Source organism: Thunnus thynnus, chromosome 21 (assembly GCF_963924715.1).
Source record: "Thunnus thynnus chromosome 21, fThuThy2.1, whole genome shotgun sequence".
Lineage (NCBI taxonomy): Eukaryota > Metazoa > Chordata > Actinopteri > Scombriformes > Scombridae > Thunnus > Thunnus thynnus.
In genome coordinates this window covers 10441740-10454985 of record NC_089537.1, presented here as the reverse complement: position 1 = coordinate 10454985, position 13246 = coordinate 10441740, and the positions used below count along the sequence as shown (strand labels likewise).

The window sequence follows — 13246 nt, the reverse complement described above, 5'->3', positions numbered from 1 at the left end:
GAAATCTCACCACCTGGCAAAGTAATCACAGAGTCTCTGCACATATATTATGGTCGCTCTGTGCAGAGTGGCAGTAAAAATCTCTCTTTTTGCTTCCTCCATTTAAAAGTAGTTTCAATTTGACTAAACTTTTGATAGATTTAAAAAGAAGCCATAACTCGTTTATTGTCGCCCAGCTTTTTCATACCAGCCCATATCTAACTTTTGCTAAAATCTCTTGAGAATATCCTTTTTTCTTTGTTGTTGAAGATCAGTGAACCCTTGAATTAATTCTGTCTTTGTAAATCCAAGAATAAAATGTCAAAAGTATAATAACAATTGATGTACGCCCTTCTAAATCCCAGGTTTCTTCAACCACCTGAATAAGGAATCATAGCAGTGGCCTAGAAAATACATCACACTTTAGAAAGATTTCAGACCACATTATAAACTTTTCTCTCGCTCCCTTCCATTCTTGTTTTATCAAAGTATACTTCCAATAATCTTCACAAGTGAGCTGTACTGTAATTTCACTGTGAAATTATTTTATGATCTTTTCAACTGATAGTTTGGGCTATGAAATTGATTCTGCCGCCGCTCCGCTCGGGATACGAACAGAGAAAGAAAAGAGAGAGCTTGTGTGTCTCAGAGAGGGAGAGAGTTCGATTTTTTCACAGCGGTGACGGTCGCTGACAGACGCTGTTTGATGTTTACGTCCGAGACAGATGTTCCACATTAAACAGGACCTGGCACAAGGATGGACACCATGTGGGATGTCTCCTGTCTCTGCCAAGGCCCTCTCCAGCACACAAATATAAACACACTTACATAGGCAGCCATAAAATCTGACCTACAGACAGAAGTGGAAACTTACATCAACACAGACTGCATGCAAGGACTGACAAGCAGACAAACTGTCTGTCCAAAACCAAGTGACACTTACGCACAACTTCCATCAACTTTAAATGCATTTTCAGTTTATTCATTGATGGCAGTTACCCCACTGACCTCCTGGACTGCTGGAATGCAGTTCAGCTCTTCGCTCATTTCGGTCGTCATTTATTGTCTTTGCCTTTGAAGTTTTAACAGTCGCTTCACGTACATACAAGCACACACGCACATACAAGCTGTGTGCTGTCTCTGATCCACCTGATCCTCTTTCCTTCCTCTCTGTTTCTGTTTCAAACAAGGCGGAGCAGGAGGAAGGAGGCTTTGATTCCTCTGACAGGCCCTTGTCTGCTTTTGTTTACAGTCTTCTCTCGCTGCTCGCGTCCTTTGGTGCAGAGCACAGGAAGGCTGTTTTTTAATAAAACGCAGTTGTTCATCGTAGCGTTTTTATTGTCTAATGCTAGGTTTGATCCATCTGAATGAAAAAGGGGAGATAGGTTCCTGTCTAATGGCGCAGTCCTAAAGAAAGATTACCTGATGAAGACTATGAACATGAATGAGAATTGTTTCCCCCTCAGATTGGCTCCTATGTTTGTTCCTCTGTGTGTTTTAGATGCTGTGGAGCCAGTCAGCTGTCCTTCAGTCACAGACTTTGTTTGTCGCAGCGGCCACTGCATTGAATCCCACCTGGTGTGCGACAACAAGGCCGACTGTGCTGATGAATCAGATGAGATAGACTGCGGTGAGTAGACATGGGAAATAGAATCGCTTTTATTTTTGGAATTGGGAATGAATCCATTTTTCAGCCCACACGTCTTGACACCTTCTTTTTTCCTTCCATCTCTCTCTCTCTCCCTCACGTAGACCACGTTGTTGGCTTGCCAGGCACCTGTAATTTCAACATGGAGGAAGACCAATGGGAAGAGAGCTGCAAGCTTTCTCAGGAGCATGATGATGACTTTGATTGGAGGATTAGTCACAGGAGTGAGATGCCAGATGCTGGACCTCATACCGACCACAGTCCAGGTCAGTACCTTATCTGCTGCCATCCCTGCAGCAGTGGTTCTCAAACCTTTTCACATCAAGGACCCCTAAACTGACATCATATTAGACCCCATTTGATAAGATTTTGTCCCAGGGTCTCCCATCTGACAAGATTTTTGCTTTTAGATGTTTTATTACAGAAAGTGTATGAAACCCATGACCAAAATAGTCACATTCTGTCATTGTTTTACTTATGGATGCAATTATAGTAAAAATAAATTGTTCCCCTTTTTGCTGGGGACCCTTGGAACTCCCTCAAGGACCCCTGGGGGTCTCCGGACACCACTTTGAGGACCACTGTCCTACAGATTATGTTTATATTCTACTCATTTGCAACAGCAAATACATTTTTAATTAACATATCTGCCATGTTGCAAACTGAACATATCTGCAAAATGTTCACTGACAACATTTTTTCCCCCACAGAATCCGCTTTTGCGCTCAAGCATCCATTACTTTACTAAATTAAATGTTATTTTCCTTATCGATTAATCTGCCAATTATTTTCTAGCTTAATTGATCAATTCAATTCAATTCAATTCAGTTCAATTCAATTTTATTTATATAGCGCCAAATCACAACAAAAGTCATCTCAGGGCACTTTTCACATAGAGCAGGTCTAGACCATACTTGTTAATTTACAGTGACCCAACATTCCCCCATGAGCAGGACTTGGTGACAGCGGTAAGGAAAAACTCCCCTTTAACGGGAAGAAACCTCAATCTCTCTTGATTAATCGTTTATTCTATGAAATGTTAAAAAATAGTGAAAGAATTGGATTCACATTTTCTTGGAGGCCACAGTGATGTCTTCAGTTTTCTTGTTGTCCAAAACCTTCAGATATTCAATTCATCATCATATATGAGAGAGAAAAACAGCAGCAGAAGCTGGAACCAGTGCATGTTGGCCATTTTTGCTTGAAAAATGATTAAAATGATCTTCGATATTATTCAAACCAACTATTTTGATATTCAATCATTAAAATAGTTGCAGATTCATTTTCTTTTGATGGACTTATCGATTTATAGTTGTAGCTCTAAAAGTGTGAAGAACAGTTTTTATAGTTATGTTTAGGCACTCAAAGCACTTTGTTAGGGAATGATCATCGTCTTGGTTGACTTAAGTTCAACTTAACTTAAGTTCTTTTACTTCTGACCTCTTTTTCATGACAGAATGAGCATACACGCTGTAAATATGGTTCCTGTTTGTGTTCAAAACTCACTGCATGTGTTTGCTTTCTGCATTGTTAAAAAAAAAAGATTAATAATGCTGTCAAAATAACGTTTCCTAAAATTAAGAACAAACAACCTCTGTGTCCTGACATCTTCCGTGTTTTCAGCTCGCAGGCAGTTCAGAGCAGCGTCTTTGTAATTACGACTTGACAGCTGGGAAATAGGAGCTTCCGACAGGCATGTGAAGGCAGGGTTAATAATACATCCTGATCAGTGTCAGACTGAGTCAAACTGAGCTTAACAGCAGTGGACGTGTTGTTTGTCTTGTGTACAGTGATGCTGCTGTGGCAAAACATATTTTTGCTTCTGATTAATTGAAAATAAATCCTTGACTATTAATCACTGTCATTGGATCTGTGGCTGTAATTACACTCATCTAAACTAGGAAATATAAACCCGTCATTTCTATGTGGCTTTACCTGTAATTTGCATTCATTAATTGTTGTATTGTACTGTTCTGTACTATATTTGCATTGTTCTCTGTTTGTCGATGCTGTTTTCTTTGTCTGCCTTGAAAATTGAGTCTTGATGTTGAGGCGACGACCTTGATCAACAAAGGATAGTGGCATGAAAATAATGAAAAATTTAATTAAAGTTTAGATTAGCAGTGATTTATTGAATGGGACCTGCACACTATTTGGTAATGTTTGCTTCAGTTCAGAAAGAGAAAAAGAAAGACAACAAGGAAAACAGAGCTAGGTTAAGAGTCACCTGAACTTTTAGCAGTAGTTTATTTTACATATTTTGAAAGATGCAACTAATTATTATTTTCATTACTGATTAATCTGCCAATTATTTTCTCAAGTGATCAATCGTCAGTCAATCATTTAGTCAAATGTCCAAAAATGTGAAAAAATCCATGCCCATCACAGTTTTCCAGAGCCCAATATGACTGTTTCAACCAACAGTCAGAAACCCAGATGTTCAATTTATTCATATATGATAACAAATTATGTTTGTCACATATACACATTGTCATAGATAAATCTGCCAAAGAAAAGCAAGAAATCCTCACATTTAAGAAGCTGCAATAAGAGAATGTTTTGCATTTTAAATGTATTAAACGATTAATCGGTTAGTGTTTGCTGAATAATTTCCAGCCGACTAATCGATTAATTCACTAATCATGGGGTGGCCTGGTTACCTAATGGTTAGGACAAACACTATATACTGTAACCACAACATCCATTGTTCAATTCCAGCCAGGGGACGTTTGTTGCATGTCTTACCCCCCTCTCTCTCTCTCTCTCTCTCTCATTCTCTCTCTCTCTCTTTCTCCTTGTTTCCTGTCAATCTTTGATTGAGAAATCATTTCAGCCTCATATTAATACGCCAAACACAATGTCATCTAAAAGCACTCAGGGCTGTCAATAATGTTTCAAGGAGATGTAAGACTAGTTAAGTCATCAAATCATCCAAAATATTGCTGTGACCGTGAGGACAAAGCAGTGTTTTTCATGGGTGACAGTACTGTGCGGCTCTAATTCCTCCTTGTATTGGCTGTCGGCGGGTCGTTGAGTCCACACCCACTTCTGATTGGCCGGTTGAAATTATCGATCGCAGAGATGAATCTGGACACAGGGCGCTGTGTCATAGAAGGAACTTATGATCTCACTACAGAGCAGATCGATAAACCCGGCCATGTGTAACACCACACACGCACACACACACACACACACACACACACACACACAAGCTGAAGGAGGGCAGAAGACGCACATGACTCTGCAGACATCAGATGATGTTAACATCTGAATGACGGATTCTTGAGCGACCGTCTTTATCTGAATGAATATGCTGTCTCTGTTTTGATTATTTTTGAGTCAGAAGAGAAGAATCCAGTGTTGTGGGTGGGCGCCGGGTTTGTTGTGCACTGTGGATTGTGATGGCCTTAAATCCCCTTTAACTCATGTGGAAAACTCCTACTTTGTTCTGGCATCGCACAGACACAATCTCATCTCCAAACCTAGCCGAGCAGAAGATGCTCTGTGTAGCTTTTGGCTGCAGGCTACAGCATTTCACAACAGCACACACACGCTTTCTTCTGTCCAAATATCATGTATATTGAAACCAACAGAACAGAGATATTGGATTTCTCTTTCTGCAGCTGAAATTGGATGGTTGAGCTGGGTGTAGCCTGTGGATTTTCTTCTACTGCATCAGCTTTGTCATTCATCACACTGAAGTATTACTTGTATCTTACATAAATGTACTGCAAATGAAACGGCTACAAAGCTCTGCTCTGTACTATATCTCCAAAGGTGGTGGAGGAAAGTTCCTGTATATAAACTCAGCCGTTCAGAGGGAAGGTGACATTGCCAAAGTGACAACCAAGAGTCCATTTCCAGCCAGTGTCGGCCTGTGTCACCTGCGCTTCTGGTTCTACATGCACGGCTCCGACAGGATGGGAACGCTGAAGGTGATTTAATCTGAGCTACATTTCCATAAATGATTCAAAGTCTCTGTCTTTTTACTGTGGTTTGTGTCACGCATCGAGTTTCCAAAGATGGTTTTTGCTGTCAGATGATCCGTCACTGTCAACCCGAAGGCTTAATTTGGTTTTGTCAGAGATTTCTTTCCTGTTTTACCGAGCCTCTCGCTACATCACTGCTCCGCTTACTGTCAATCACCTGATACCCACAGGAAGGAATGAAAGCCCCGCATGCCAGAAAATAATCCATCAAAGCACGTCACCTTACAAACTTTATCATCATATCCATTTTTCATGTCTTTTTTTGGGTGTCTTTGTAAGCTGGGTTAATTTCAAAACAACAAACAATAAGGAAATGTTTAAAAAACAACAACTAATTAGACAGGAAGCGCTCAGACGCAGCTGAAACTCATAATGACACCAGTATTCTCAATTGAAGTGGAATATAAATTAATGCAACTTAGGTCACAGCAAAAATGTCAAAGTCTATTAAAACACTGTATAAAAAAAGATTTCTTAAACTGCTTTTTATATATATTGCACTTATACTTACATATTATACACTTACTGTGTGTTAGTGTACATATAACACAAATGCGAATCCATTCTGTATACTCCTAATGGGAGACATAATAATGGTGAACATTCTTTGTAAATTATTAAATGAAAAGCTCTCAAATTCAGAGACTTGGTAGATTTTAAAATTGTATAAATTATGTATAAAGTAAAAAGTAAATATTTTCCTGAAAGTATCTGAAAATGAATAGAAAATTAACATGACTTGAGAGGAATGTGCATATTTTAAAAAAACAAATTATGAATATGTAAAAAAACAAAAAACAAAACTTGAATATAAATATTAAATATTTAAAGACACCCTGAGGAGGTTTTTTTTACCACTAGTAGGAGGTAAAAAGTAAAGTAATAGTATGTTTTTATGAATGGGTCCATCTTTTGTTTGCTCTCGTCGATGCACACGAGGATGCCAGTGCATGTGCATGAGCACGCAGGTGACATGATACGCAGTCCTACCAATGGTTTCACATTATTCCACTCATCTACTGATGGTGGTGTCGCGCCAAGAAATACAGGAATGTGCGGCAAAGGCAGGAAAGAAGATGCAAGTTAGTAGACATGGATGTCAATAATGCAGGTTTCAGAACTTTTGAAAAATCAACTTTGCAAATGTTTTTTTGCAAAGGAAACACATTCAACAGTCAATATGTTTTGGTGACTAGAAGTTAATGTTAACAGAAACTTTGTTTATAATAAAACTCCTCCAGATAACTTGAAGTTATAGGTGAAAATTCACGGAGTTGTTGTGATTCAGATTCCGATTCAGAAAACTTTATTGTCTGTCGTGACAGAAAATCATCTTAGATGTGACTCATCATACAGTGTAGTGTACAAAACTCAGACTAAAATATACAGCACCTATTCCTAGAACAAAATAAAATACAAATAAATACAAATAACTTAGAATAAAATGCACGGTACTAGTGCATGCAAAGTGGCATAGTGCTTGCGTAAGAGTTTGTTTAAAATGCTTATGACAGTAGGAATGAAGGAGTTTCAGTAAGTATCCTTTTTGGCCAGAGGGACTTTATAGTGGTGGCCTGATGGTAGTAGGTGGAAAGACTTGTGCAGGGGGTGAGTGAGATCCTTTGAGGAGCTAAATATGTGTACCACACTTTTCAGTTGAAAAAAAAATGTTAAAAACAATCACCAAATATTAAAAATGTATGATCAAAATGGCATCTGATCAAAAGTTTCCATGTTTGTTCTATCTCTCTTCCTCTCTCTGCTTTATAGGTCTACACTGTCGGACCCAGCGGCACACGTCTGCTGATGTGGGCAGCCACCGGAAACCATGGCAACCAGTGGACATACGCTAATGTCATCCTGTCTAACCCAGCACCTTTCAGAGTAACCTTCCAGGCAGAGGTGGGTGGAGACATGTGGACAGACATCGCCCTGGATGACATCTCCTACACTGAGGAGTGTATGGTGGGAGGTAAAGCCAGTTAAGGTTTTTTTTTCTCTCGTCTATGATCCATTTCTGCCCTTGCACTTAAGATTTTCTTGTCCTTCCAGCAGTAGGCTCATTTTTTATTAAATTTCACCTTCTCCCGTTTCCTCGGTTTCTGTCTACCAACATCCAAACTCCTCTCCTCCGTTTCCATATAAATTGTGTGGACCCTCAGGGAGAGTGTAGCGACTTAATGGAGCCTGTTGCCCTGTAGGTCCATATAAATTCACTGTGGAGAGGGGGTCAGCGCCGAGGGACAGCACAGAGGGCGATGGGGGGGAAAGCAATTACATTTATATTGTGTTGATTCCTCGCTCCCTTCCTTCCATTCTCCCCTCACCTCTGAACTGCTTCCTCGGCTGACTTTCTGAGGAAGTAGTTCAGACTATGAGCATTCCTCTCTGTTTTTCGCTCTTGCTTCGTGTGAAATAAAATCGATAAAAGAGGATTTGAGGTGTGCATGCATGTTTAATTATGTGCATGTAACTTCCCTGTCACCCCAGGACCAGTAACTCCCCAGCCTCTGACCTGTGACCTGGACCAGTTCCAGTGTGCACACTCCTTTCAGTGCATCCCGGAGAGCTGGAGGTGTGATGAGGAGCTTGACTGTGCCGACCGGTCTGATGAAGAGGATTGTCCCGCCGTGGTACCTGGAACTCCTCCTCCTCAAGGTCGCTGTCCTGCTGGGCATTACCAGTGTCTGAACAATGCCTGCCTCCCAGCCATACTGCGCTGTGACAGGGTCCCTGACTGTCCTTTTGGAGAGGATGAGTACGGCTGCCGTAAGTGTGTGTGTGTGTGTATGTGTGTCAGCTAGTTTTTTGTTTGACTGGACTAGTGCCAGTGCAGAGATGGGGAAAGAATAAATTTGATGAGTCAGTCCACGTCTCAGTCATTTTGGGATTCTGACAGTTACAAAATAAATTTTAACAAATATGTGGATTTATAGTACACAACAGCAACTGAGATGTACTGCAGTACTTATGGAAGTACAGGTACGTGATCCACCATTTGAAAAGCGTCCACAAACAGATTTACCAATAGTGTCTTTAAAGAGGCTCAGCACCAAATGGCAAACAGAAACAGTTAGTGACCAGCTGGTGAACATAATGGAGCATTTAGCAGCTAAAGAGCCAGATATTTCCCTCAGGAGTTGGTAGAGACCAAAAACAGAGCTAAAAGAGAGTAAATATTGGTCTTACATTCACCAGATGGACAGAAACACGACTCCAAATCAATGATAATGTTGCTCCATAACTGCTGGATGTGTAAATAAGCAACTGTTGCTTACAAGTTCAACATATCAACTTAAAAGGTGATGATATGTCAGTGTCGTTGTTTCTGCTGCCCCCAAATGGCCAAAAAAAATCAGTTATAATGCAGGTTTAAGGAATGAGTTGCTGAATGTTGGAGAAATTTTGAAGCAGAATAGAGATTTCTAGAGTTATTTCACATACTTCCAAGGTGCATGGAAAGTAGTTAATTTACCGAGATGGTTGGCTTTTTCTATATTCCCACAAACATGTTGGTCAGTGGCTTTAATGACCAGGCAAGCTCAGTTGTTTTGCTGGTTTATTTCCTACAGTGGTTCTTGGAACTGTGCAGAATTGACTCTATACCTTGTTCATGATTTTGTTCGGGAGCACTGAGTTTTGTTGCTGTTTCTCTCTGCCCCCGATGCCAGCAACATGTTTGTTTTTCTATCCCTAGAGGTGCACTGAACTGTATGAATTTTGTCACAATGTCTTCTTAAAAACCCTTAAATGTGAGATGAGTAATGTGCAGCAGGGACAATAAACAAGGAATCATATTAAGTGTCAAAGCATCAGCTTTTACTTTGTGTGTTCTTGTGGTCTGCACATACTTTAGTGATCTGTGAATGCACCTCTCAAACACCCTGCTCACCCCTCTCTCCATTTTGCATCTGCCTCTCATTTTTTCCACCAGCTCTGCTGCAGTGTGAGCAGGGAGAACTGGTGTGTGAAGGATCGTCTGGTTGTATCCCACTTCAGAAGCGTTGCGACCACTCTGCTGACTGTCTGCCTTTCCACTCTGATGAGTCCAGCTGCCATGGTAACGTACAGAACTATACCTTCCACTTTAAAGGTTTTTACCATTAACCAGTCTGACCTTGAAGCACAGATATGTCACAAGTGGCATTGACTCCATTAAATCACAGTGTGTCCATCTGTGCATTTTACTCCTGATTATATAGTTCTTCATGTAGCTTTGACTTTTATTAGTGATTGTATTTTTTAATTAACGTCTTTTTATATTTAAAAGTCAGACATTGTGATGTTTTGTTCCATCTCCAAGGTGGCAGGAGGATTTCTTTCATCTTTTTGTCTACAAAAAAATTCAAGCATTAAAATACATAAATATGCAATTTAATTCAGTCCAAATCTTTGTTCTTTTCTCTATATTATACTCTCAAGTGTCACTGGTCAGTTTTGGCTCAAGTATTGCCAAACTGTCACTCACGTCTACTTATTTCCAGCCTCTCAGGACATCAACTGTGGCTGTTTAGTCTTCAAATCACACCTCACAATTTACCGCATGCTGCCAAAATCCATTAAAGCATCTGCTTTTTTTCTCTCTCTTCACCTGAGAGGAAACAGATTCAGGCAGGTTGCTGCTCTGACATCTGACATCAGAGCTTGAAATCTGTAAATTCTCCAGGAAAAAGACTGAACCTCCCCATTTAGTCTGCTTCCCTGCTGGCCCCTAGTCATTTCATAGGATGTCAGGAGTTCATAATGGTGTTTCACACATGATGGTAACCTTGATAACCCTCAGACAACCTATAGAGGCAAGAACAGTCATCAGTGGACGCACTGGAGAGATGAAAAAAGATGGAACAGTTTCTGCAGAGGTTAATGGATGGTGCTCAACAGTGTGCCATTTCCCCCGGCAACATAATTCACTCATTTCATGTTCTGATGTCACAGCAGCAACGTGCTTTAGTGTACAGCATGTCTATTACCTCTCAGGTGAAGAGAGAAATGGATGAAGGCTGCTAACAGAGAAAGAGAGTGAAGGAAAACCTTTGATGGGTTTTATTTTCTGTACGCTTTTTGGCAGTTACGATCAGTTTCTTTTGCGTTATTTGCAGATTGTCCCCTGATGTATTGCCTGGGTCATGGCTCATGTCTTGTGGAGGAACACGGGCCTGTTTGTGTGTAAGTTGATGTGCACCAGAACACACACACAAACATGCATTTGTAAGCAGGCAAATGCATACACCCGCGCACTCAGTCGCACTCATAAACATGCACAAAGATAAGTAACATGTCTGCTCTTCCTACTCCTCCCATCCTTTATCTCTCTTTGTGAGACTTAAAACATGGAAATCCCATCAGTCTTGTTTCTTTCCCTGGAAAAGACACGCTTCATGAAGCATGTGGGAATCTGCTTATCCCCCACAGCTTAACCAGGGTGGTTCTGCCTTCATTTGTCCACCGGCGCAGTGTTTCCAGGGGAATCTCTGATGGATTCTCCTGGTCAATATTTAAACACGATTACTACCAATGGTCTTGGTGGGTAGACCACAAAAAACTCATGTAGGGATTAATCTGCTGAGAGGCCGTAAGGCTGGCAGACAGGACGCCCTCACTTTCAAAACAGGTTTGAGACAGACACTGCAACCGCTCCGTTGGAGGTTTTTTAGGAAGCTCATGAATCTAGTTCTCTGCATCAGCAGTTTGGAATGTCTGCAATGAGATATTCCATTATGAAAGTAAGAATACAATTATGAGCCTTGCTGCTGGATCTGCTAACTTCATTATGCGCCAGTGAATCTTCTCTCCATCCTCACGTCAGAAGGTTCAATTCTCCAAAGACAGCATTTGAATTGTCCAGCAGGCAAGATACTTGTTTTCCACAAGCGCAATTAGAGTGTCACATTATTGCAAATGCAATCCCAGCAAATACTGGAGCAGGAAAATACTTTAAAAAATTGCTTTTCTGGAATGTGAAGATATTTCACTGCTGCCTGAAGAAACGCTGCCTACCCCGTTCTCTTATTCTCTCACTCAGCCTCCTCGTGTTTGATTCCCCCTCTTATTTATTCCCCTGTCCGACATTCCCTAACGCAGCGCCGCCACCACTGCCCGTTCTCATTATGTAACAGGACTTTACCGCTGTCATTCACTGTACGGTGTGGTAAGGAGCTCCTGTAGCTGTTCCAGGCTTGATAACAGCCCTTCTGTAGCAGAACCCGAGGCCAGCATTGGAGGGCACCTCTGGCTCAGTATTTGCATCACGTTCCTACACTCTGCTGAGCAGGATCCACGAGGGAACCAGGCCAGGGACGGCCCACTGCCATGGCCAGACAGTCACACAATATGTACTCTGACCCCCTCTGAATGATAATGATACACTCTGGCTTCGCTGAGAGCTGTGTTTCGCATTAGAAGGTCAATGTTGCTCAGAAATCAAGCTGATATTGAACAGATGTTGACTTGGAGCTGAGTCTTAGTTTGGGAGGAGACGGACTTACTTTCTTTCCCAGAGATGCAGCTCACCAGACGGGCCAAACTATTTGCAATTAGTCTCTGTTTCCGAGTTGGATGTCCAGCCGAGACGTATTCCACCATTTGTCAAGATTTTCGTTTTAAAAAATGGTGTGAGAGAAAATGTGTGACAACAAGTTTAATAGAGATTGATTTTCTTGATCTATTTTAGTATTTTATGATGTTTTATTACACTTTTATTGTTTTGTTCTCAAACTGTTCAAACAAATCCCATTAAAAGACCAACAATGTGTCAGTCTGTGTCTCAATACTTCTCAACCTCAAGCCTATTCATTCCTACTAAAGATGTAAATCTTTAAAATAGGTCACAAATATATGGTTTCATTTTCAAAAAAGGCCATTTTAATTTTCTTAAACAGCTGGGTGCTGTAGGTTTTAGCAAAGTTTACTCACACAGGAGTAAATGATGTGTTTGTTGGGGATTATTTTTAGCCGCGGATCAATAGACATTTGCTGGCAGGTGAGTATTTGTGGCAGCAGGATGGAGTATATGAGATTAACTCAAAATAAACTACAGTGCTCATGTTCTTTGTATAAAGAATAATATATATCAATATCAATTCATTGTTGGCTTTGGTCTTCATTTGTTTACAATAAGACAACTATAGAATAATATCAGTGATAATCTCTACAGTTTTACTGTTAATATTTCCATATGCATATTAAAGTTGTTTGTCTGTCACCTGTAAACCAGTTTAGCACTAACTTGTAAGGAGCAACACAAATAATGGTTGATTCAACATTATCATTAGATCATTTTTCTTCATTCTTCATTTCTTCATGCAGAATATGGCAACAGAAATACTGTTTTAGTTTGTTTTGTTTGTATCTGATCACAGGTGTTATCCAGGATGGACAGGCAACCGTTGTCATATGAAGGAGAAGCCGCCTCTCTCCACCCCGTCACCGACACCAGAGGACACACGGCTGGGTAATTTAAAAAAACTCACCTCCCTGCTCATCTGCAATAGGCTGCATTCACACCAAATAAGGCAATGTGGCACTTTCCCGCAGGGTTGTGTGGAGGTGTGGGCGTGTTTATTTTTCTTTTAGACCGTAACACTTTATTTCTGATTCACTGCTTTGTTTTCACTACCGCCGCTCCCTCTCA

General features: G+C 40.7%; 1 protein-coding gene across 2 annotated transcripts in view; it reads left to right on the top strand.

Annotated features, from left to right (window-relative positions):
• Positions 1 to 13246, top strand: part of malrd1 (MAM and LDL receptor class A domain containing 1) — a 62941-nt gene that overhangs the window by 44673 nt on the left and 5022 nt on the right. For both annotated transcript variants that reach the window (XM_067578181.1, XM_067578180.1), the window contains exons 22-29: positions 1481 to 1609; positions 1732 to 1893; positions 5405 to 5562; positions 7387 to 7588; positions 8107 to 8385; positions 9551 to 9676; positions 10716 to 10782; positions 12975 to 13066. In XM_067578181.1, the coding sequence (XP_067434282.1) occupies positions 1481 to 1609; positions 1732 to 1893; positions 5405 to 5562; positions 7387 to 7588; positions 8107 to 8385; positions 9551 to 9676; positions 10716 to 10782; positions 12975 to 13066 (1215 nt within the window). The remainder of the gene's footprint in view (positions 1 to 1480; positions 1610 to 1731; positions 1894 to 5404; positions 5563 to 7386; positions 7589 to 8106; positions 8386 to 9550; positions 9677 to 10715; positions 10783 to 12974; positions 13067 to 13246) is intronic.